Genomic DNA, 24,552 nt, shown 5'->3' with positions numbered 1-24,552 from the left:
ATTAAAATAAAACTCTCAAAAATATTTTAAGAATCCAGAAGATGACAGGAAGGGAGAAATGGCAAAACAAAAAAAAACAGAGGGGAAAAATAGAAAACAAATAATAACATGGTAGATCTAAATCCAACCAAATCAATAATTACATTAAATGTAAATGGACTGGACAGTCTAATTAAAAGGCAGAGATTATCAGAATGAATAAAAAATCAAAATCCACTTATATGCTATTTAGAAGAGACACACTTTAAACATAAAGACAAAGGTAAGTAAAAATTTAACTTATCGTGGAGACAGATATACCATGCAAACAGTAAGCATAAGAAAGCTGGAGTGGCTATATTAATATCAAACAAAATAGACTTATAAAACAAAGAGTATTATCAAAGGTAAAGAGAAACACCTCATAAAATAAAAAGGTCAATTCACCAGATGACTGAACAAGTATAAATATGTATGCAACTAATAACAGAGCCTTAAAATACAGGAAACAAAAATTGAGAGAATTAAAGAGAGAAATGGACAATTCCAAAGTCAATGCAGGAAAATTTAACACACTCTTTGGAGCAGTATTTAGAACTAGACAACAAAAATATCCATAAAAACACAGAGGATCTTAATAACACTATCAACCATTTTGATCTAATTGACATTTCTAAAACACCATACTACCAGCTAATGCAGAATACACACTGTTTTCAACTGTATGTGGTACATTGACCAAGAGAGACCATATTCTGGGCCATAAAGCCAAGATCAGAAGGAGGATAAAAACCACTCCTTACTGCTCTATTTTACTGCCTCTTTTAAAAAACAAAACAAAAAACAAAGTAAAAGCAACTCTTCTTTCCCAAAAAAGGCAAGCAGTGTTGCTTACTTAGATTACAGGTGCTCAACAAATGTTCATCCATTGCTAAACAAATAAATGAATAAACATGGTCACATTTTATAGTTATAGGAACAGCCTTAGAAAACCCAAAATTAAAGGTAATTGAGAGTGTGGGTATTCAAATATTCAATACAGTTTTTTAAAAGCACTGTTAGGATTTATTTAAATCTACATTTAGGGATTTAATTATAATTGTTCAAACACTTTATTATACTTAGGTTACTTCCTTTTTGAAACCATTCTTAGCCTTCTTATTAGTCTGATTTTAAGGCTGAAACACTGAAGCCCTTAAGGGAAAGAGAAAGCTCAGACTCAATTACCATAGCAACTCTAAATCTATCACACTATATTTGTATATGGGAGTTTGATTTAAATACATGAATGTATGTGAATTTGCAATGTGTCTAAGCTGTAGTTTCTATAGAAACCATAACTTCGAATTTCCTTTTAAATTTAGTAAGTGCTCACACATGAAAACTGATCCCCCTAGACAGCTATCTGGAGTTGCAGATATAGCTCATAGCAACAAATTTACAAACATCATGATTCACAATGATTTATGTACTTAATAGATATCTAACATTATGCAAATATGTATTTTAATACATGCCCCCTGGATGGTAGATCAAAACCAATTCCAGATGCAACTCCTCAGAATGTAGACCGTAAAACTTGCCAGGCAGTCATCCAATCTTATGTGACAGCCTCTGCTTATGCTAAAGCTCGTTACATCACAGGTAAGTTACCCCACTATACACAGAAATCACACTACCCTACAGCTTCTCTGAATCCATAGAAGAAAAGTTTTTATCTGTACTGAAATAGCAGAAAAATCTAGAATATTTTCACAAAAACAGAATGCACCAAGGATGTGGAGTGTATGTATTTTATATGTAAGCAAACGATCTCCGGCACATGGCTATGTAAGTAGTCTGCATGATGTCAAAGCACATTTTTTTCTTGCTAATGTGGACAGAGTGCTCTTTTAATTATCATCATGGTGATGATAATCCACTTCATGATCACTTTTTCCACTCTAATCTGGTCCTTCTGTCATACAAAATGTTTTGAAGCTGTCACTTACCACCTCTTACCGTGCAATAGACAAGTTAATTTTCATACTAGCCTAAGGAAATATTTGGGGAGAGACAGATTCACTGCAAAATGAATCGAGTATTCCAAAGCCAAAAATGGAAAAGTAACTGAGGAGCAGCTCCTGTTTTTGATTATACCAGCCACTGCTTGTTTCCACGAATACTAATAATTAAGAAATGATCAAGGCTTGGAGGTGCGAACAGAAATTACTACTAAATGTTACCGACCTGGAACCATTGTGAGATAAATGTGATACAGATATGTGAATTTCCCGGGCAGCTGACCCTCACCTCATTAAGCACTTTAATTTGTCCTAAATTTTAGATGGACAAAATCAGGACTGTGTAAGAAAAGAGTGGCCTTGAGTGGCTTCAGACCAGAGGCATGGAGACCAGTTTAGAGACTGTAAACATAGAGTTCATGGGAGAAATGATTCAGAGTCAGTATTATAAACAGAAGTATAACGGAATCCTAAGAATTATAAGGGACCAAAGATAGTATTGATAATTGCATCTGGTGTCATACATACAGTGAGGACTACCAGGAGGCATGGAGCTATTTGATTTTGTAATAAAGATCCCAGGTTACCACTAGGCTAATTAATAAAGTTTTGTTAAATTTTTTGGCTCTTCTTTTACTGATATTTGTACTTTCTATCGATAGCTGTGTATTCCTTGCCCTAATGAGTTCTGTGCTAAGGATCCATATCCCCACGTTTATTATGTCTAAATTAAGAAAGAGCAAATAGGCTCTGAATAAGCATCCTAGAAACTCTCTTGCAAATGAAGAGTAAAGTGTATAAATTTTATGGTATAGATTTTATTATAAAACAGCTATTCTGACTCTTAGAAGACATTTTTGGCTTACATTTTCTTGGCTGTATTCCCAATAACTGAATACATGACCTCTAGAAAAATGAGGTCTTCATGCATTTATAGGAGCCTTCCTCCTATCAAGGCTTTTAATAATAATGCTCTGTATGTGATGTATACCTTGCTATAATTTTTCTCCCAGTATAGTTTTACTATCCCACAATGCCCAAAAGTCAGAACATATTTTATTTAAAAGGGAATGACTGGTTTGACTTCTGAAAATATCCTTTCTCCCTAATGAAGATCAATGAGGCAAACATGGTCAGGGTATCAGGAACATGGTCTCAGGAATTACTGCCTTCTGGAACATTATAAACCAAATTTATTATCTGTTGACTTTAATGTGTTTGCTGAGCTTTGTCACTTGAGAGGTTAAGCTCTGGAAAATATCTATTTCTCTTTCAGGTTCATGGGCAGTCTATCAAAATGGCAAGTTTCTCTGTGGCTTTTGTGAAAGACAGATGAGGGAATTCCTAGCAAACAAGGCCAAGGCAGCATAATGACAGTGCTGTTTGGGGGAAGAGGAATGTTGGTATCGATGTAAAAAAAAAAAAAAAAAAAAAAAACTAAGGACACGCTGACTGCAGAAGAAAAATATTCTGAGGTCTATCCAATTTCACCATTAAAAATTTGAAAAAATGGCAGTTGCGTTTCAAGACCAATCTGTCCATCATTCACAGCTATAAAAAATGACATTAAGATGAGAAATGCCAGACACCCTTGATTTTCTCACCTCCCTGTCCTCCCACTCCACGGGCCCCCAGATCCCAGACTCTGGAGAGGACACACCGTCCCCCTTCTCCACTCCAGATCCTCGACTGATGAAAGTTGCTGACAAAAGGTGAAGGCCAATTTGAACTGCCATAAATATTTGCTTCCCAAACTTCCTGTGGTTTAAATTTCACTCTACCTCTTTCATCACTTCGGCTCCAGAAAAATAAATATTCCCTTTCCTTTCTAGCCCTCTATCTATGCCCTTGATTTCCTCTTTTTTTTCTCTCCAGCTTTAGGATCATGCTCCACCAATTTCCCCTCTTCTTCCTGCTTTCAATTATTCCTTTTCCAAAGACCTTTCTCTCATCTTACAAACCTACTCATTTTGCCTTACCCTAAAAGCAAACAAAAGCAGATCAGTAAGAATACCATCATCTCTTTTCCTTAAACCAACCAAATGGTTTTTTTTCCTTACAAATTTGTTAAAGGTTGAATCTACTCTTCCTACCTCTAATCTACCCTTGTTAAATTGCTGTAATCTAGGCTTACGCACTCAGCATTTTAATGGACCAATTCTCTAAAGGACTATTAATCATCTATTAGGAGTCAGACTTCTTTGGCCTATTTTCAGGCTTTACCCTATATGATATCTCCACGATTAATGTTTGGCACTGTTGTGACCCCTCTTTCTAGAAATTTCCTACTGTTTGTTTTCCAAGGCTGAGTGCCCCTGGTTTTCTTCCTTATGTTCATCTTTTTCTCAGGTTCCTCTTCTTCCTTGCACCCCTTGAATGTTTGTATTTCCAAAGAGCTGTGCTTCGTTATCTTTGTTCTACACAGGCTCACCTATTCTATAGCTCTAAAGTTGGATTTTTATACTATCTCCATATCCTTCCTCCAACTCATTCCTGAACCCACTCCTGCTCCCATCATTCCACTGAAGGGAGGAATCATTCAAGTGGAGAAATCCAATGGATTCTTCCAGACCACATTTTACTTGACTTCTCAGCAGATCTAGACACTGTTGACCGTTCTGCTTCCTTCTGTCTGCTTCCCTGACACATCACTCTCCAGTTTCCTTCAATCCTTCTGGCATCTTCCCTGCTTCCTACACCAGCCCTTCCTCTTCCACTCAACCAGTAAACATCAGAATTCCTCAAGGCACTCTCCCCTTATCACTCAGTATTCACTTCCAGCTTCCATAAATGGACATACGGAAAACTCACAAACACTTCCCTCAGGCCCACACTCCTTTGAGCACCAGACACACGTGGGCACCCTGCCACAAACACACACAAACTGCCTATTTAGATATATTCTTAGACGTTGCAAAGGAATCTCAAACTCAGTATGTTCAAAACTAACTTATGATTTTTTCCCAAATCTGGTTTTCTTTCAGCACTTCCTGAACAATACCCCCCAATCCTTGCAGGGGCTTGAGACAAACCAAGAAGTCATGTCTGACATCTCCCTTTTACCCCAGTATTGATCTATCACCCATATTGGGCATGAAGAACAAATTTGTATTATTTACAAAAGTAAGGTTACTGAATGAACAAGTACAAACACTGGGTTCCACATTTGGGACAGAAGTATGGTTTCTGAGGATTTCATTGTTTAATTGTCTAGTACTTGACTCGTGTTTATAATAATGACCCAATTTTATAAGGACACGTTCTGCCTGGTAAAGTCTGGTTTTTATGGCAGGGAGGTTTATAATATATTTTAGAAAGATTTTTAACCACAAAAGCTTAACAAGTTTTAAAGTTCCAGATATTTACCCTCAATGACTTCACTTTTAGACAAAGCTAGGTAAAGGGGCTATTGCTGAATGTTATTAAAGAAAAATTGGCATTGCCTATACAGGAGATAGGATGTATATAGTTCATGAATTTCCTTTGAGGACTATGGATGGTAAACCATATTTAAAAGCATCATTTAATTCATATTCTGATCTGTACTGCCAGCAATTAGCAATGACAATATTTCAGTCAAAATCTAAACAGACTATTTGAAATTTCTCAGAAAAACTAGGAGAAGGAAACCTATCCCTGGAGTATTATTTTAACATCCAGCTTCAGTGATATAATGCAAATATCTCTGCCTTTTTAATAGTTTAAATCAGGATTGTTAGATTAATGACCAATGGGTCACAGGAAGATAAATGTGGTCAGACAGAAACAATAAAAACCATCCAAAGGCATTAAAAACATCGACTGCTGGGAAGAATCAATCACAAACACACAGCAAAGCACAGGAGGGTCTGAGCTATCTTCTAAATTGAAAGTGACTTGGTGATTTCATTGTGACAATACCTGCTGTGGGGGAGTTTGCATGGTGAGACTTTTTCGGCAGGTTGAAGATCTGTTCACCAGGGTCTGGGGGAGGAATTGCATCTTGCCCTTGTCGTGCCTCCACGGGATCATACTCCTTCCCGTCATAGTTAGCATCATAGAATTTCTTAAACCACTGAATAAAATCCAGGTTGTCTTGGAAACGTCCTTTCACTAGCTTCTCCACTGGAATTACCTGGAATATAAAATCGCAATGTGAGTTATGAACCTCACATTCATTTTGTATTTAACACAACTGAAATATTCCCTAAATATAACTATTTCTTGGAATATTTAATAGTTCTTTTGGAATATTAATAGTTAATATTTAATATTATTTAATAGTTCTCTTGGAATATTTAATACTGCTGAATAAACCAAACGAAAGAAGGAATACCCTTAGCTGCCACGACGGGCTGATCTCCCTCATGGTATATTTATTGCCAAAGCATCTCACCACAAAAACAGAGGCTTGGGATGTTGTGCCGTTTCAAGACTGATGAGCTTTCCTTATTTCTTTGTAACACTTGGCCCAGTTGTGTTGGGATAAACTCTTATAAAGATTATAGCTATTAGAGAGTGCAGAGACTGAAATCAATGAAAACAGACACTAATCTAATGATTCATATGAAAAAAAAATGACCTTTCCTGGAGCTTATTTATTATGTATAGAGACAAATATGAAAACAATTAACCACGATATAGGGCCCAGTAATTCATGCGCTACCCAGGAGCAAACAGCTCCGGTGCCAGGGAGTACAGAGGAAAAGCAAGGGAGGCTGATTAAGGGGGCCATCGAAAGCGCTGGAGGTGGGGGGACACAGCACTCACATCACCTTCCAAGACAGGAATCTCAGCCTCTGCAACCTAAAGAGTCAACCAGTATTCCCTAGAGAGGTCTTACAGGAATCTTCAGAATTATGACAAGGAAAAAATATGGTTCGACTGCTTAACTTAATTCGGTAGGCCACTATTTTTTGAAGGACAATGGAAAGGTATCTAAGCTATCCAAATTATACCACTACTGGATTCTGACTTCGTATGTCTTTGGGTGGGAACGCTAGTTGAATGTGAACCACAAGAGTTACAAAGTAAGGGTGTGAGTCAGACTGTGTGTGTCTGTGTGAGCATGTGATTCAACAAGCTCATGGCTCTGCTGTCTGACAAGATGAATGGAAGCTGCGTAAATTAAACTTTCGGCAAGGCTGTGCCACTTTAGGAGCTGTATGTCATTGATATCTTAAAATGTGTCAATAGGACCACTTTAAAAAATGTGGAAAGATATTACATATCAATGACAACTTGGAAGGAAAAAACCAGCTGAAGCATATCAGGCCATCCCTTAAACTAAATCATTAGCAATATATTTTTTTTCAAAAATGTTTTTTGTGTAGCTAAAATAGAAACTAAACCAAGTACAAAATAAAATAAAGGGAAGCAAACTTTTGGAGGAGACCACGTTTTCCATGAAGACTCTTCTGGTAACAGAGATTTTGGTGTTCATATTTCCCTGCTCTCACTTTCCCCAGCTCCAGTGAAGTCTGCTCACAAGGAAGAATTCCTGCCATATGTGCACTTAACTGACTTTTCATTGTACTCTTTGTTGACTTTTATGTCTTCTCAGTTTTAAATTTTTGTTTATGTTGATATAGATCAATTATTTGAAAGTGACTTCTTAGAACACAGGGCCCTTTAATTAATATACTACTATATTTTGTCTATTGCTAGACGCTAGATGTGAAAATTTATAAATAGTTTTAGATGACTATGGTACATTAGCTGTTAAAAGATGGCACTTTGCTTCTGTTGACTTAATTTTACATTCCCTGTCAAAATGAAAATTTTGGGGGCATAAGTTCAAAATCTGAGGTAGCAAGCAAAGCTCTGTACAGAAGCTTCCATCACACTGCTGGGCTATGACAAACAAGAACAAGAGTACTTAACACTGTCTCTCAGGACCTTTGGATCGAATGATAGCAGACTAAAGCTAGAGAGGCTAAAAAGGCCATGAAGGCCAGTCTCCTTCCACTGCAAGAATTTTTTCTCCAACATTCTTAACAAATGCTCATCCATGCTGTGTGTGTGTACTTCTAGAGAGATATGGAGCCCACCAATTTGAGTTATAGCAAGTTCTATCAATAAACCTATGAACAGGTATTTCTTTTCTTTTTAATCTAGAAGTATGTACAGAGAAATGAATGAAAAAAGACACAAGTGGTACTGCTAATTTATAAAAGTAAGGAGAGCCTCCTATACAGCTTTTGTTTTCAACATACATGGAAGAGATCACTGAAAATTAAGCATAGCAAAACACACAGAGTTAGAAAGAATCCGAAGGGTTAAGATGGTAAAGAAAATGTGTTTTGAAATAAAAATTCTGAGAAAATGAAAAGCCAATATTTTCATCATTATCTTGATATTAATGCTTTTATTTAGGAAGATATTAATTGCATCAACTTAAAACATCTATAGTTTACCAAACTTTTCTTTCTTTTAACTTCTACCTCTTATAACCCAGCATTTTATTTTTTTATTTCCATAGCCTATTTATTACTACTATTTATGCAAAGAAAAGTTTTCCATTTCTCTCCTGCTGGTTTATCTCTTTTCTCTTATTCAAAATTCATTTCTTTCCAAGCTTATTCATGCTAAGAAACATATCCTAAATAAGGAATACAGATTAAATAGGTATTTGAATAGCAGTAAACATGCAGAGAGAGACTTAGTGGGTTTTAGCAATAGTCCCTTATTGAAAGGAAAAGAAATTCAGGCCTAAGTCCATTTGCATCGCTCTAGGACAAAGTTATCACAATTCAAAGGAAGAAAGAAAAAAAAGCAATTATGGACACTGAGAATCTGAGGGCACACACTCTGCTGGATATTTTCTCTCATTTCAACTTCATCACTATGAGTAAGGGGTTTTTAGTCCCACTTTATGATAGGTAAACTCAGTCTCAAAAAATGTGAATAACTTGCTCAAGTCATGAAAGCTAGGATTCAAACCCATGTTATCTATATCCACCGTAACATGGTGTTTCTCCAAAGGAAAACAAACAAACAAACAAAAAAATAAAGAACCACAATGGCAACTGGTAAACATAAATGTTTCTCATCTGCAATGCTAATATATAACTAATAACAACATTTTAACATTTGTGATGCCTGTTAGAGTTTTTCATCTAATGGCTACAAGTTTAGAAAATTTCCTGAAATAAAAACTTCGTACAAATATGGGAAGTTAGGGTTGATGCTTTATGCTGTGTACAGACTCCAACCTACTGTTGAGCTATTGAGATATATCCCATTGATATATTCCTACATTTTTGCATTTCTACACAAAAACAATTTTAAGGAAAGACAACGTATTTTTTGGAGGCACAAGTGAGTCTCCTACCTTATCGACGTTCATTCGCTTAAATGATGCTTGCAAAAGTTTAAAATTGTGGATATACTCGTGCTCCAACTTTGCTTGAAATTTTACTTTCTTCAAACTAATGCAGCCTGGAAAGAGCATGTCCATGAACTGGCAATAGGCCGCCCCTGGAAAGAGACAAGAAAAGTACTGGCGTGAGTTTGACTGTACCCAGATTATGACGGAGGATTGCTAGGCAGGAAGGGCATCGTGCTTACAGGCGCCATCATCACTCACAGCAGAGCCCTCCTGGCCATGTGTGTCCCTCTCATCATTGCACTTACACCTCCTTGTCCACAGGGGTTTGGTGCCAGAGGGAAGGGACTGCGCTTCAACAACGCAGCACTTGCCAATTTCCTACTCCTAACCACTGCGTATTACGCTGCCTGCACCAGAGCATCATCCGGTTCCACGACCAGTGAACAGAACCTCATACTATAATGCCAAGGAAACCAGGGTAAGAATAACTCTTCCTAACTTCTGCCAGAGAAAAGGAACATATTTTTTCTTCTGTCTAGCTACTACCTGCTTTAAGTCACCAAAATAAATAAATTTAAGAGGACAATGCAGAAAATGTAAAACGAGAGAACTACAAAAGTTCTCATGAAACACGTAGCTCAAAAAATACACGTTTGCCTTAGCTGTTTTATACTCATCTTGAAAAATCACTTGGGTGAAAACTGTATAACAAAGCCATCTAATACCCCAAACAGCTGTAGACCAACTTAATTCCAGTCCAGAGCAATGGAGTGCCCATGAAGTATGAAGGCATGGACACTCTGAAACTTACAGAAATTCAGAGTCATGATATTAATATTTGTGATGAGAAATAAACATGACAGAAATGCTGAATGAGTCCCCTGACAAAATGATCATAGGAAAAGGGGATTTTTTTTTTTTTTTAAATATGAAGAACTCTTAAAACATTGCCAGCTCAACTAGAAAATCCTGGTAAGACCATGTTTACTGATGCATATATTCTTAAAGGCTAATGGCATTGAGGAAAAGAAGTTCAAAGCCAGAATGATTTTTTTTCTTTTACAAGAAAGAAAAGCAGTTGAGTGGCAAGAATGGGAACAAGCAGCCATTTTTATGCTCTTTCTTTCTTTCTTTCTTTGCTGTCTCTAGATCTCTTGTCTGTTCCTATGATGTGCCGATGATCAGTCTTTCTGGAACACGAAGGGCCTCCCTTCATCCCTTACCATCAAGGCTTCTGTGAGGAGCCTGCCCATGACTCACTTTTAGATAGGAAGGACTCACTCAGTCTCTTATGTCAAATAGATGTTGAGGACCCTTTACTGCGATAGGAACCCAAGATAGGAGAGAAGACAACACCAGGAATCTAAGGGGTGCTAGAACGGGAAATGTTGGGGCAACTCATATTTTGTAGGTAAGAGCATAGAGTGATGCAGTATAGGCCATAATACACTAAATATCTCCAGAGTCTCTGCATCTGGCTTCTCCTTAGACACCAATTCCCTGAATACTAACCGGTGAGTTCCCAGTCAAGCGGATGGGTTCTTGTAAAAACAAGACAAAATAAAACAAATCAAAACGAAAAATCTTGGGGAAGGTACGAGAAACATCATGATCTGGGGGTCATTCTTAGAGTCATCATCCAATACTCAGCTGTTCCTTCAGAAGGGCCACCAGATGGAGCAAATTCCAATTGCCCTGTTACCATCGTTGTCATACAGATGGGAGTGTTTAAACACAACTGCCTCATTACCTGCTCTTTAAAGTCTTTTTCACTTTTGTAGAGTTTAGCATAAAATTCACCTATGGAGACCAAACCAACCAACCAAATCATTCACATGTCAAATTTAAGAAGAAATAACAGCTTTTTTTTTTTTTTTTTTTTTTAAGACAGAGTCTCACTGCGTTGCCCTGGCTAGAGTGCCGTGGCGTCATCCTAGCTCACAGCAACGTTTTTTTTTTTTTTTTTTTTAAATCTTCGACATAGGGAGGGAAGGAAGGAAAAATCACCTCTAGTGTCATCATCCAGAGACAACCACTGGCAATGTTCTGCAGTGTTCTGGTATATGCCATTCTAATCCTTTTTTGGGGGCAGGAGGTTTGTATATAAGAATATATATATATTACATATTTTTTCCTTCAAAAATGTGATCCTGTAATATTTTTAAAATGTAATCATGTTATTACATATGTAATATGCAATATTTTATATGTAAAATTTATATATTTTATAAATATGCAAAATATACATATTTTATATGTAAAATATTTTATATGTAATATTTTATATGTAAAAAAATTTTTTTAACCTACTTTGTCTTTGGGGAAGAAGTAAAAAAAAAAAAAAGAAAAAAAATTTTAACTTAACAGACCATCGATTCCCTTTCTGACTTACTTAATATTCTCTACCTATATTTTTAATAGCTTTCTGATTTTTATATGTTTATCAACTTTCCCAAATCCAGATTACATAAATATTCATGCATATTTTCATCAAGTACTTTTACAGTCTCAAGTTTTACATTTCAATTCTGAATCCATGTGGAATTTATTTTGGTTTATGATATAAAGTATGGTTTTAATTTTAGTCATTCTGAATGTTAGTGGAAATCTGTCATTTTTGGTTCCCCAGCAACTGGACACCTTCCTACCTGGGGAGATGCTGCAGTGCTTTGCCTCCCATCACAGCAGCTAAAGACAAGCAGGCATCCTTTCCTGCCCCCAGCAATAGGGATGCAGGCCCATGACCCAGGCTCTGTGTTTAAATTCTGCCTGGATGTCCGAGTGGAGGGAGTGACAGAAGTACACAGGGACCATTAGAGTTTAGTCAATGGCAATGGTGGGGTCTAGCATTATGAACAGCAACCACAGCACAGTGGCAGCCTGACCATCCCATTCCTGGGGCACAAGGGAGGCTGTGTTCCCAGATCCTTAGTATCCTTTGATTCCATCATCTTCTGAACTGGGCTTTCCGTGGACTCTGAGCTACCCAATATTTTTCCTGGAAATTCCTCTTCTGCTTAAGCTTGCTAGGATTAATTTCTGCTATTTTTTCAACCCAAATTACCAATGGATAAAGTTACCTAGGTGTTGAATACCACCATTTAGTAGATAATCTATACTTTCCCCACTGATGAGAAGCACTATCTTTATTATACATTACCTTCCTAATGCATGTACTTAGGTCACTTTCTAGACTTCACATTGTTTTTTTTAATGTCTGTCTCCATGACCATTCCACACAGTTATTTGAAATTCTATAATATGTAATACTATCTGTAGAATAATTTTCCTTCTTCTCTTTCTCAAAAATTTCCTGAATTTTACCATGCATTTATTCTTTCCATTATATTGTTGAATTTGCAATTCATGGCATATAGAAAATAGCTTTTGAAGTAAATAAGTCACTTATTTACTACTTATTTTGTTTTTAATTGATACTTAATAATTATACGTATTTATGGGGTACAGTGTGACTTTTTGATATATGTATACCTTGTATAATGATCAAATCAGGGTATTTAACGTATCACCTCATACATTTATTATTTCTTTGTAGTGAGAACATTGAAAATCCTCCCCTCTAGCTATTTTGAAATACACGATACAATATTGTTAACCATAGTCACCTTACCATGCAGTAGAAGACTATCCCACTGTAATTTTGTACCCATTGACCAATCTCTCCCCTTCCCGCCCTCCGCCTTACCCTGCCCAGTCTCTGGTAACTACTATTATACTCTACTACTATGAGATCAACTTTTTTAGATTCCACATATGAGTGAGATCATGTGGTATTTGTCTTTCTGTGCCTGGCTTATTTCACTTAACATAAAATCTGCCAGGTTCATTCATGTTGCAGTAAATGACAGGATTTCACTCTTTTTTTTATGGCCAAAGAGTATTCCATTGTGTAGATATACCACATTTTCTTTATCTGTTCATCCACTGATAGACACTTAGGTTGACTGCATATCTTGGTTATTGTGACTAGTGCTGCGATAAACATGGGGGTGTAGATGTCTCTTGAACATACTGATTTCATTTTCTTTGGATAGATATCCAGTAGTGGGATTATATGGATAATGTAATAGTTCAACTTTTGATTTTTTGAGAAACCTCCATATAATTTTCCATAATGGCTATACTAATTTACATTCCCACCAATAACATATAAGAGTTCTCCTTTCTCCACATCCATGCCAACATTTGTTACTTTTTTGTCTTTTTGGTAATAGCCATTTTAATTGGGGTGAAGTGATATCTTATTGCAGTTTTTATTTGCATTTCCCTGACGATTAGTGATGTTGACCATTTTTTCATATACCTGTGGCCATTTGTATGCCTTCTTTTGAGAAATGTCTATCTAACCAAATCTTCTGCCCATTTTTTAATCAGATTCATTTATTTATTTATTTTTGGAATTGAGTTGTTTGGGTTCTTTATATATTCTGGATAGTAACCCTTTGTCAGATGCATAGTTTACAGATATTTTCTCCCATTCTGTAGGTTATCTCTTCATTCTGTTGTTTCCTTTGCTGTGCAGAAGTTTTTTAGTTTGATGTAATCCCATTTGTCTATTTATGCTTTTGTTGCCTGTGCTTTTGGGGTCTTATCCAAAAAATCCTTGCCCAGATCAATGTCATGAAGCACTTCCCCTACATTTTCTTCTAGTAGTTCTATCATTTCAGGTCTTACATTTAAGACTTTAATCCACTTTGAGTTGATTTTTATATATAGTGAGAGATAAGGATCTAGTTTCATTGTTCTGCATGTGGATATCCAATTTTTCTAGCACCATTTATTGAAGAGACTGGGTCCTTTCCTTAGTGTTCTTGGTGTCTTTGTTGAAAATCAGTTGGCTGTAAGTGTGCAGATTTATTTCGATGTTCTCTATTTTGTCCCATTTGTCTATGTATCTGTTTTCATACTAGTACCATGCTGTTTTGGTTACTATAGCTTTGTGGTATATTTTGAAGTCAGGTAGTGTGATGCCTCCAGCTTTGTTTTTTTGCTCAAAATTGGTTTGGCTCTTCAGGGTCTTTTGTGGTTTCATACAAGTTTTGAGATTATTTTTTCTATTTCTGTAAAGAATGTCATTGGTATTTTGCTAGGGATTACACTGAACCTACAGATCACTTTGGGTAGTACAGGTTGAGGAGCCCTTATCCAAAATGCTTGGGACCAGTAGTGTTTAACATTTTCAGATTTTTTCAGATTTTGTAATATTTGCATATACATAATGAGATATCTAAGGGATAAGACTGAAATCTAAACATGAAATTCATTTATGTTTCATACACACCTTATACACGTAAGGTAATTTTATACAACATTTTTAATAATTTTGTGCATAAAACAAAGTTTTGATTGCATTTTGACTGTGACCTGTCACATGAGGTCAGATGTGGAATTTTCCACTTGTGACATTAGGTCAGAGCTAAAACAGTTTCAGATTTTAGAGCACTTTGGATTTCAGACTTTCAGATTAGGGATGCTCAACCTGTATGGATATTTTTCACAACATTGATTCTTCTAATCTACACACACGGATATCTTTCCATTTATTTGTGTCCTCTTCAATTCCTTTCATCAATATTTTATAGTTTTTATTGTAGAGATCTTTCACCTCCTTGGTTAAATTTATTCCTAGGTATCTTGTTTTTTTTGTAGCTATTGTCAGTGGAATTACTTTCTGGATTTCTTTTTCAGATGGTTTGCTACTGGCATATAGATATGCTATTGGCTTTTTAATGTTAATTTTTTTTATCCTGCAACTTTACTGAATTTGTTTATTAGTTCTAACAGTTTTTTGGTGGAGTCTTTAGGGTTTGCAAACAGAAACAATTTGATTTCCTCCTTTCCAGTTTGAATTCCCTTTATTTCTTTCTCTTTTCTAATTGCTTTAGCTAGAACTTCCAATATTATGTTGAATAGGAGTTGTGCAAGTGAGCAACCTTGTCTTGTTCCAAATCTTAGAAGAAAAGCTTACAACTTTCCCCATCCACTATGAAGCTAATTGTGAGTTTGTCATAGATGGCCTTTGTTGTGTTAAGATATGTTCCTTCTATACCTAATTTGTTGAGAGTTGTTAATCATAAAGAGATGTTGAATTTTATCAAATGCTTTTTCTGTATCTATTAAAATGATCATGTGGTTTTTTCCCTTGATTCTGTTTATGTGATGAATCACATTTTTGGGGACTTTGAACTATCATGTATGTTGAACCAACGTGGTATCACTGGGATCAATCCAATTTGATCACGGTGAATGATCTTTTTAATGTGCTAACTTTAATGAATTCAGTTTATAGTATTTTGTTGAGAATTTTTGTATCTGTGTTCATTAGGGAGATTGGCCTGTAGTATTCACTTTTGTTGTGTCCTTGTATGGTTTTGGTGTCAGAATAATGCTGGCCTTGTAGAATGATTTTGGAAGAATTCCCTCCTCTTCAATTCTTTGGAGTAGTTTGAAAAGAATTGGTATTAGTCCGTCTTTAAATGTTTGGTAGAATTCAGCAGTGAAGCCATCAGGTTCTGGTGTTTACTTTGATGAGAGACTTTTCATTATTGATTCAATCTCACTACTCATCATTGGCTTGTTGAGGTTTTCTCTTTCTTCATGATTCAACTTTGGCAGGCTGTATGTGTCTCGGAATTTATCCATTTCTTCTAAGTTTTGTAATTTGTTGGTGTACAGTTGTTCATAATAGTCTCTTCTGAGTCTTTATATTTTTGTGATTATCAGTTGTAACGTCTCCTTTTTCACCTTGGATTTTGAGTCATCTCTCTTTTTTCCTTAGTCTAGCTAAAGGTTTATTGATTTTGTCTTTTTAAAAAACCAACTCTTTGTTTTATCTTTTGTAATTTTTTAAGTTTCTATTTTATTTATGCTCTGATCTTTATTTCTTACCTTCTACTTATTTTGGGTTTAGTTTCTTCTTGTTTTTCTAATTCGTTGAGGCACAATGCCAGGTTATTCAAGATCTTTCTACTTTTTTAATGTAGCCACTTATCGCTATAAATTTCCCTCTTATAGATGCTTTTGGTGTATTCCATAGGTTTTGGTGTATTGTGTTTCCATATTTATTTGTCTGAAGAAATTTTTAAATTTTCTTTTTAATTTCTTCATTAATCCATTGGTCATTCATGAGCATGTTGCTTAATTTCCATGGTTTCCAAACTTCCTTCTGTTATTTCTAGTCTTATTCCATTGTAGTCTGAAAAGATACTTGATATGATTTAGATTTTTAAAAATTTATTTAGACTTGTTTTATGAACATACAATCTATCCTGGAAAAAATTCCATGTGCCACTGTGAATTCTGTAGCTATTGGGTATAAAATTCTATAAATGTCTATTAAGTCTATTTGGTCTCGAGTATACTTTAAGTCTGATGTTTCTTTGTTGATTTCCTGTCTGGATGGTCTGTTCATTGCTGAAAGTGGGGTGTTGAGTTGATGTGAAGTTCCCTACTATTTTTGTATTGCAGTCTATTTCTTCCTTTAGATAGAATAATATTTGCTTTCTATGTATATCTGGGTGCTCTGGTGTTGGATGCATGTATTTTTACAATTCTTATATTCTCTTGCTGAATTGATCCCTTTATCATCATATAATGATCTTCTTTGCTTCTCTTTACAGTTTTTAACTTAAAGTCTGATTTACCTGATATAAACATAATTACTCCTGTTCTCTTTTGGTTTTCATTTGCATGGAATGTCATTTCCCATCCCTTCGCTTTCAGTTTATGTGTCTTTACAGGTGAAGTGAGTCTGTTGTAGGCAGCACAGAGTCGGGCTTTGTTTTTTTTAATCCATTCCACCAACCTGTACCTTTAATTGGAGAATTTAATTCATTTACATTCAAGGTTATTATTCATATTAATAGCTAAGGATGTATGCTTGCCATTTTGTTAACTGTTTTCTGATTGTTTTGTAAACCCTTTGTTCCTTTCTTCCTCTCTTATTGTCGTCTACCTTTACGGTTTGGTGATGTTCTATAGTGATATGCTTTGATTCCTTTCTTTCTCTCATTTGTGTATCTGCTGTAATTTTTTTCTTCATGGTTACTATGAGGCTAGCATAAAAAATCTTATAGTTATAATGGACTATTTTAAGCTGATAATAACTCTCATAAGTTACTCTCATGATAGTAATTATCATCCTTTCATTTCCAGTTAAAGTACTCCCTTAAGCATTTCATATACAGCCAGTCTAGTGGTGAAGAATTCCCTCAGCTTTTGTTTGAGGGGGAAGACTTCATTTCTGAAGGATTGTTTTGCTGGGTACAGTATTCTAGGCTAGTAGTGTTTTGTTTTGTTTTGTTTTGATTTCAGTGCTTTGAATATATTGTCCCATTCTCTCGTGGCTTGTGAGGTTTCTGCTGAGAAATCTGCTGACAGTCTACTGGAGATTGCGACTGTGACTTGCTGCTTTTCTCTTGCTGTTTTTAGAATTCTGTCTTTGACTTTTCACTGTTTTATTATCGTGTGCCCTGGGAAGGATCTTTTTGGATTGAATCTGGCATCTTTTAAGCTTTATGGACCTGAATGTCCATATCTCTCCCAAGAATTGGCAAGTTTTCACGTATTATTTCTTTAAATAAGCTTTTTGTGTTTTTCTTCGTCTTTTCTTCCTCTGCAAATGCAGTTATTTGTTAGCATAATGGTGTCCCAGAGGCCTGTAGGTTTTCTTCACTCTTTTTCATTTTCCCCCCTGCCCCCTGACTGGGCTACTTCAAGTTCAGAAATTCTGCTTGATCTAGTCTGCTGTTGAAACTCTCAATTGTATTTCTTTTATTTCATTCATTGAATTCTTCAGCTCCAAGATTTCTGTTTTAACATACCCGTCTCTGTTGAATTTTTCATTCAGACAATGAATTGTTTTCCTGATTTAGTTGAATTATTTATCCATGTTCTCTTGTACCTGAGGTTCCTTAAGATCACTAATCAGGCAAAATAGGTGCCAAAAACTGGAAAATCCAGTAATTGTTGCCACTGTTCTAAAAGTCTCAGCCAGCCACAAATCAATATATTCCCCATCAACAGATAAACAGATATTTTTGGGGAGGTCATTTCACTACCCTCGCAATAATATGACCTACATTTTGCATGAATCCCACTTTTATCACATTTTGCCAAGGTTATCATTATTCATATCATGTACCTCTCCTGCTAAGAATATCACAGTGGTTTTCTATGAAACCATTACAAAATTTAAATTCCTTCCCTGGCCTACAATGCCCCGTGATCTGGCTTCTGTTTACTCTCTTTTGTCCAACTTCCCTTTAGGAAATTCCTTTTACATCGGCTTTCTTGTTCTTAGAAAACTTCAGGTTAGCTCCTGCATTAGGACCTCTATACACAGTTTCATCTGGAACTTCACGCTGTGACCTTTGCCATTCAGATCAAGGCTTAGATGTCACCTCCTCAGAGAAATACTCCCTAATCATGCCATCTGAAGTGGCCTTCCAGTCACTCTTTATCACCTCGACCTGTTTTATGTCTGGTATTTTATTAACTCACACAGTGATGCTATGGTTTGAATGTCCCCTCCAAAATTCATATTGAAATTTAATTGCCATTTTGACAGTACTGAGAGGTAGGACCATTAAGAGGTGATTAGGCCATGAGGACTCTGCCCCTCATGAATGGATTAAGGCCACTCTTGTGGAAGTAGATTCATTATGAAAAAACAAGTTTGGCCCTTGTTCTCTTGTTTTCACTTGCCTTTCAGTCATGGGATGATGCAGCAAGAAGGCACTTGCCGGATGCTGGTCCCCTGATGATAGGCTTCCCAGCCTCCGGAACGGTGAGCCAAGATGTTTCTATTCATTACAAATTACCCAGCCTCAAGTATTTTGTTATAGCAGCACACAACAGACTAAGACAATTGGTTTGTAGCTTCTCTTTCCTCACTGGAAGGTAAATTTCAAGAGTGCTTGTCTCTTATTTGTCTTGGTTCCCTTGGTATTTAAGCATTTAATATAGTACCTGACATTAGTTGAGTTGCAATAAATATCTTGTTAATGAATGAAAGTCTGTAGGTGGTAGCAGCCGAACCACACACAGCAAGGGCTGCTAAATAGTAAAATTCTAATGTTCCCAAATTCCCAAATAAGAGGGACTATAAGAAGAGTTGCTATTAATTCTTTGGAGAATTGATGGGGTATAAACACATTTTTTAAAAAAAACACCTAAATAAACTAAGAGTTGCTCTGAAGACCAAATCTGCAGGAAAGTGAAAGATAAGCTTCAAAAGGCTAAATATGACATAACACAACTATGTAAAAGCAATCCAAAGTGTAGGATATTGTGCTTACCAAGAGATTAATTATGATGGGATATACGCTGAGCCTATAAGCTCAAGGTGCTACTGCAGTTATAAAGGTCAACAAGATTGATCTGGAAATAAGTAGAAAAAAGGGAAACTATTCTTTCTGCAATGTCTGCACCTACAGCCCTAAAAATGGTTTCAGTTGTCGTACATCAAGAGTGACATTGTAAGACTGACAAGTTTGGGGACAGGAATAAAAAATGAACAGTTGGGAGACTGTATGAACAAGGCCAAAAGATTTGAGGGTATATTATTTAAGTCTATGAAATCATGAAAAGGATGATAAGACAAATAATCTCATTTTCACCCAGATTCCAGGACTTCAACAGTAGAGTAACATCAGAATAAATACACATTTTAAAAAAAAAACTTTCAGATAAAAGGAAACACTATGCAACAATAATATATTTATGGAATATATTATGTAAAAAATGAAAACATTCACATTTGTGTAAAATCTGTTAAAGCTCTCATATCTATTTTCAACATTCTGAACCCCATAGTATCCTTATGAGGTAAGTATTTTTATTATCATTACCCTAATTTTACAGATTTGGGAACAAGGCTCAGAAAGTCACCCAGCTAATAAATAGCAGAGTGGAATTTAAACTCTAATCTGAACTTTAATTTTTTTAAAAACACTTCTTCTGTATGTTGCTTCCAGAAAATTATAGGTGAAAATTCAAAGATTAAAAGACAGTTTGGAGATTTCTCAAAGAACTAAAAGTAGACCTACCATTCAATCCAGTAATCCCACTACTGGGTATCTACCCAATGGAAAAGCAGTCATTTTATCAAAAAGACACCTGCACTCAAATATTTATCACAGCACGATTCACAATTGCAAAGATCTGGAATCAACTCAAGTGCCCATTAATTCATGAGTGGATTAACAAAATGTGATATATGTATACCATGGAGTACTACTCAGTCATAAAAAAGGATGAATTAATTCCTTTTGCAGCAATTCCAAAGAATTGGAAACCATTATCCTAAGTATCTGAAGAATGAAAAACAAATACCACATGCACTCCCTAATAAATTGGAACTAATGAATGAGCACACAAGTGCACAGAGGGAAGTAAAATCACTGGAAGTCAAGAAGGAAGGGGAGAAGCGGGGAGGGGCAAAAACTCACCTAACGGGTACAATGAACACTATTCGGGTAAAGGGCACACGTACGGCCTGACTCAAACCATGTAACAAAAATATTTGTACCCCTTTAATATTTTGAAATTTAAAAAAAATTATTAAAAAAAGAAAGTTTGGAAATTTTTCTAGATTATAATTCTATAACAGATTACAAGGGAAACTGCAAGAGAACATATAAACCTTTTGTACTGATGTTAGGAGTCTCAGTTATACCTTTCCTATTAATAGTATTAACAGAATCCTGGGCTGGACAAATCATTAATGTACCCCAACGTACATTAATTTTATATTTTGGTATATATACTCATAAGGATTTCATTTTACATATACATGTATATATAAAAATAAGCATCTCTCCTCTATTAAAATATAATCTTATTGCTCTCTCATATATATCTTATTTTCTTCTGTCTCTTTCTATATATATCTCTTATTGCTGTCAAAAAAATCTCACAGCACTTTTCCAGAAATGCAACACAATCTGTGGAAAAAACATCAAGCCATACTGGGTTCTGCTTGGCACTGTCAGTTGAACAGCTACTCAAATTGCCCATCTGATTTTCTCATAGGACAAGGAACCATTATACAGAGAGGCCTATATCATTGAGGGATTTAGTTATGACTTTCCACTTTCTATAATCTTATTTGGTGTTGATGAAGGGTTAGAAGAAAAGCACGACAACCTCAATTTACTAGACATATCTATGCAATCATACTCTTCATTGCAGGTAAATGATTTGTAAGAAAGCTTATTCTCTCAAGCTAATATCAATGGACATGGAGAAAGCGGCAGGGAACCACAGAGAACTGGAGTGTTGGCCCTTGGATCTAAGCCTTCATATCCTGAATGAACTGTAACATGTCATCACACCCTTCCAAGCCAACAGTATTCTTATCTGCAAAACGTCAGGGTTGGATAGATGTCTAAGCTCTAAAATTAGATGATTTTCTAATTCTAAGTCTGTCACCAACTTCTCTTTTAAGGGATACTCAATACTTCTGCTAACTAGAAGACAATGATGTTCATTCTCATTTGACTAAGGCATTTGCTAGTGCTCTCTCTTCTAGTCACCATGTCTTTTGTCGTAGTTAACATGAGAGGAGAGGCTAGTACGTGGCTGCATCTGCTGGGATACCCCTTGGGGCACACACTCCCTTTCTGGATTACAGTTCTGTTGACCCTATCTTCCATGAACTTGTCTTTGACCTCATGACATTTATATATGTGGTAATATAACCATATTTTCTGTTATCTTCGATAGTTGAATATTAACAATTAAAAATACCTTTCATATTAGAATGTTTTTACTCAATAACCACAAATCATTCCAGCTTTATTTTCGCATTCAGCCTTACCATTCCTTGAACTGACTGATATTCCTGCAGAACCTCAACTTTTTCAAAGCCCAAACCTCGTGTTGAAGGAAGTATTCCTCTTTGGGAAATTAGGGCTTACTAAAGAGGAAAGTGAGGCTGCAAAATACAGGGTTACCTATTTCCAACCTGTTAGCAGAAACCTCTCTACCTACACAAATACAAGGTTTAAAGAGTTTAAATGGCAATGGTGAAATGCTTTGAAAGATTAACATTTTTAAGGAATTTAAAATCCTAACGTTCAAAAGCATTGTTCTAACCCAACAAAATTGATTAAATTAGTAGTAGCTTTATATTGTTTTCATGGGCATCTTTCACATTCCTGGCATGACGAGCAGCTTGATAGCTTCAGTTAGCACAGTGTTATTTAGCTTTCTTAAAGGGAACTTAGGGCACTGTTTACCTTACCTGCCCTGGGTTACAAATATAAAAATAAAGATCAAAAGTTCAGAAATCTGGTTTCCACTGAGATTACTCCTTTGAATTCCCACAGTCTTCAGCTGAGCTTCCTGCTTCTTCCTACTGCTCGGCATTGTCAGAAACTTTTTATTCTGATTGCAATCAAGTCTCAAAGACAAGTAGCTTTCAAACTGATCCCATGTAGAGGAAAAGGAGTAACAGTCAGCAGGAAGACTTCAACTCCCGCAGATACAGACAGAGAAGCCTTATGTGAATTGTGGAGAGTGCTGAAAAGCACCCCATCCTTACCCTTCCACACACAGAGTAAGCTGTCAAAGGACATTTTCATCTCTTTTCTTTTATAGGAAAAGAAATAAGCTAGCAATCATTATTCAGGCAGATGGATTTTTAAGAATATCAGCAGATAAATTAAAAGGGCTTGTCAAACCACGTGATTGGTCTTTCATCTGATAAATGCCCTGTTTTTACTAATTCATATGACATAAAGCCTTTTGAAGAATCTTATAAGGCTGCAGGAAATTGCAGTTAAAGGTATCAGGATCCTCTGTTCACAACCTGTCTTTAACAAAGAATTCTTTTTAAAAAGTAATGTTCTTTTTAAATCAGAATTTTATTGAGAAATCTGCAGAATATTAAAAGTTAGACCTGCTGTAGAGAAAATTGATCAGATATTAAAATCAATGTACTGAGTTGATTTCAAAGTGTTTCTTCATGGAAATATCATGGGAGAATGAAGAATATTTTCCTCTATCTTAAAAATGGAAATTTCAATGTAGTAAAAAAAACCCCTACATACCAAATAGCCCTTGATTAAGATTTAGGTATCAATATTTTTATGAAAAAGTAGATTTCAGAGAAATAGAGATTACAACAGATTGAAATATACAATACACACAAGGGAGCCGATATTTTTTTTTTTTTTTTTGAGACAGAGTCTCGCTTTGTCGCCCAGGCTAGAGTGAGTGCCGTGGCTTCAGCCTAGCTCACAGCAACCTCAAACTCCTGGGCTCAAGCGATCCTACTGCCTCAGCCTCCCGAGTAGCTGGGACTACAGGCATGCGCCACCATGCCCGGCTAATTTTTTCTATATATTTTTAGTTGTCCGATTAATTTCTTTCTATTTTTAGTAGAGACGGGGTCTCGCTCTTGCTCAGGCTGGTCTCGAACTCCTGAGCTCAAACAATCCGCCCGCCTCGGCCTCCCAGAGTGCTAGGATTACAGGCGTGAGCCACCGCGCCCAGCCTGGGAGCCGATATTTTAAGAGTGGTATTTGCAAGAATAACTTCATAGACATTAACTATTACAACTCTGCATTGAAAACATTGCAAAGAACACTGAAGTTTAACTAGACTACTTACACTTGTTTTATTCAACCAAATCACAATTACCCTGTAACTTGTCAGGGTTTAAACTTGCATTTTAACGCTCTAAGAAAAAAACACAAAACTTCAAACCTCCCTAATGATACAAAAAAGGATTCAGACAATTGAAAGAGTTTTTAAAAAATGGCAGGTAAGGAATTATCTTATTGGTTTCAAAGATATTTTTTTTTATCTGCTAATTAATGATCCAATGCCAAGCGCTCAGTTTCACGCCTAGTTTCTAATACGAGTGATTTCCTTTAGGGCAACGTGCTCATCAAATCTAACATATCCTGCTTCATACAATAAGATTCGGCTTCTACACCGGGGTCAAGAATGAAGGAAGTGGGAGAGGCACTTGGAGCATAAGGCAGAAATGGTGTGTGGTACAAAATGTCACTGGCTTCCAGGGAGTCTGATACTGAAACTGGCAGTGAGATGTCCCAGAGGCTGAAGTCTGAGAATAGAGCTAAAGTTAGAATTTGGCATTCCAGATAGAGGAGGAAAGGAGACATAAAAAGCCTTTATTACAAATGAAAAACAAGATAGAAAGGTACCTATGAAACCCATTCTGAAGGGGTCAGTTTTCTCATTAGGGTCACGAAAATAGAAAGTTTCATA

General features: G+C 36.0%; 1 protein-coding gene across 1 annotated transcript in view; it reads right to left on the bottom strand.

Annotated features, from left to right (window-relative positions):
• The window catches only part of MAPRE2 (microtubule-associated protein, RP/EB family, member 2), a 97,805-nt gene that overhangs the window by 35,822 nt on the left and 37,431 nt on the right, over positions 1–24,552 (bottom strand). Inside the window, exons 2-3 of the mRNA XM_012656607.1 lie at positions 9,295–9,440; positions 5,883–6,096 (exon numbers count right to left, since the gene is read on the bottom strand). Coding sequence (XP_012512061.1) covers positions 5,883–6,096; positions 9,295–9,440 — 360 coding nt within the window. The remainder of the gene's footprint in view (positions 1–5,882; positions 6,097–9,294; positions 9,441–24,552) is intronic.

The sequence above is a fragment of the Propithecus coquereli genome, unplaced genomic scaffold, assembly GCF_000956105.1.
Source record: "Propithecus coquereli isolate 6110/MARCELLA unplaced genomic scaffold, Pcoq_1.0 Scaffold51, whole genome shotgun sequence".
Lineage (NCBI taxonomy): Eukaryota > Metazoa > Chordata > Mammalia > Primates > Indriidae > Propithecus > Propithecus coquereli.
This window is presented reverse-complemented; position numbering and strand designations above follow the sequence as displayed.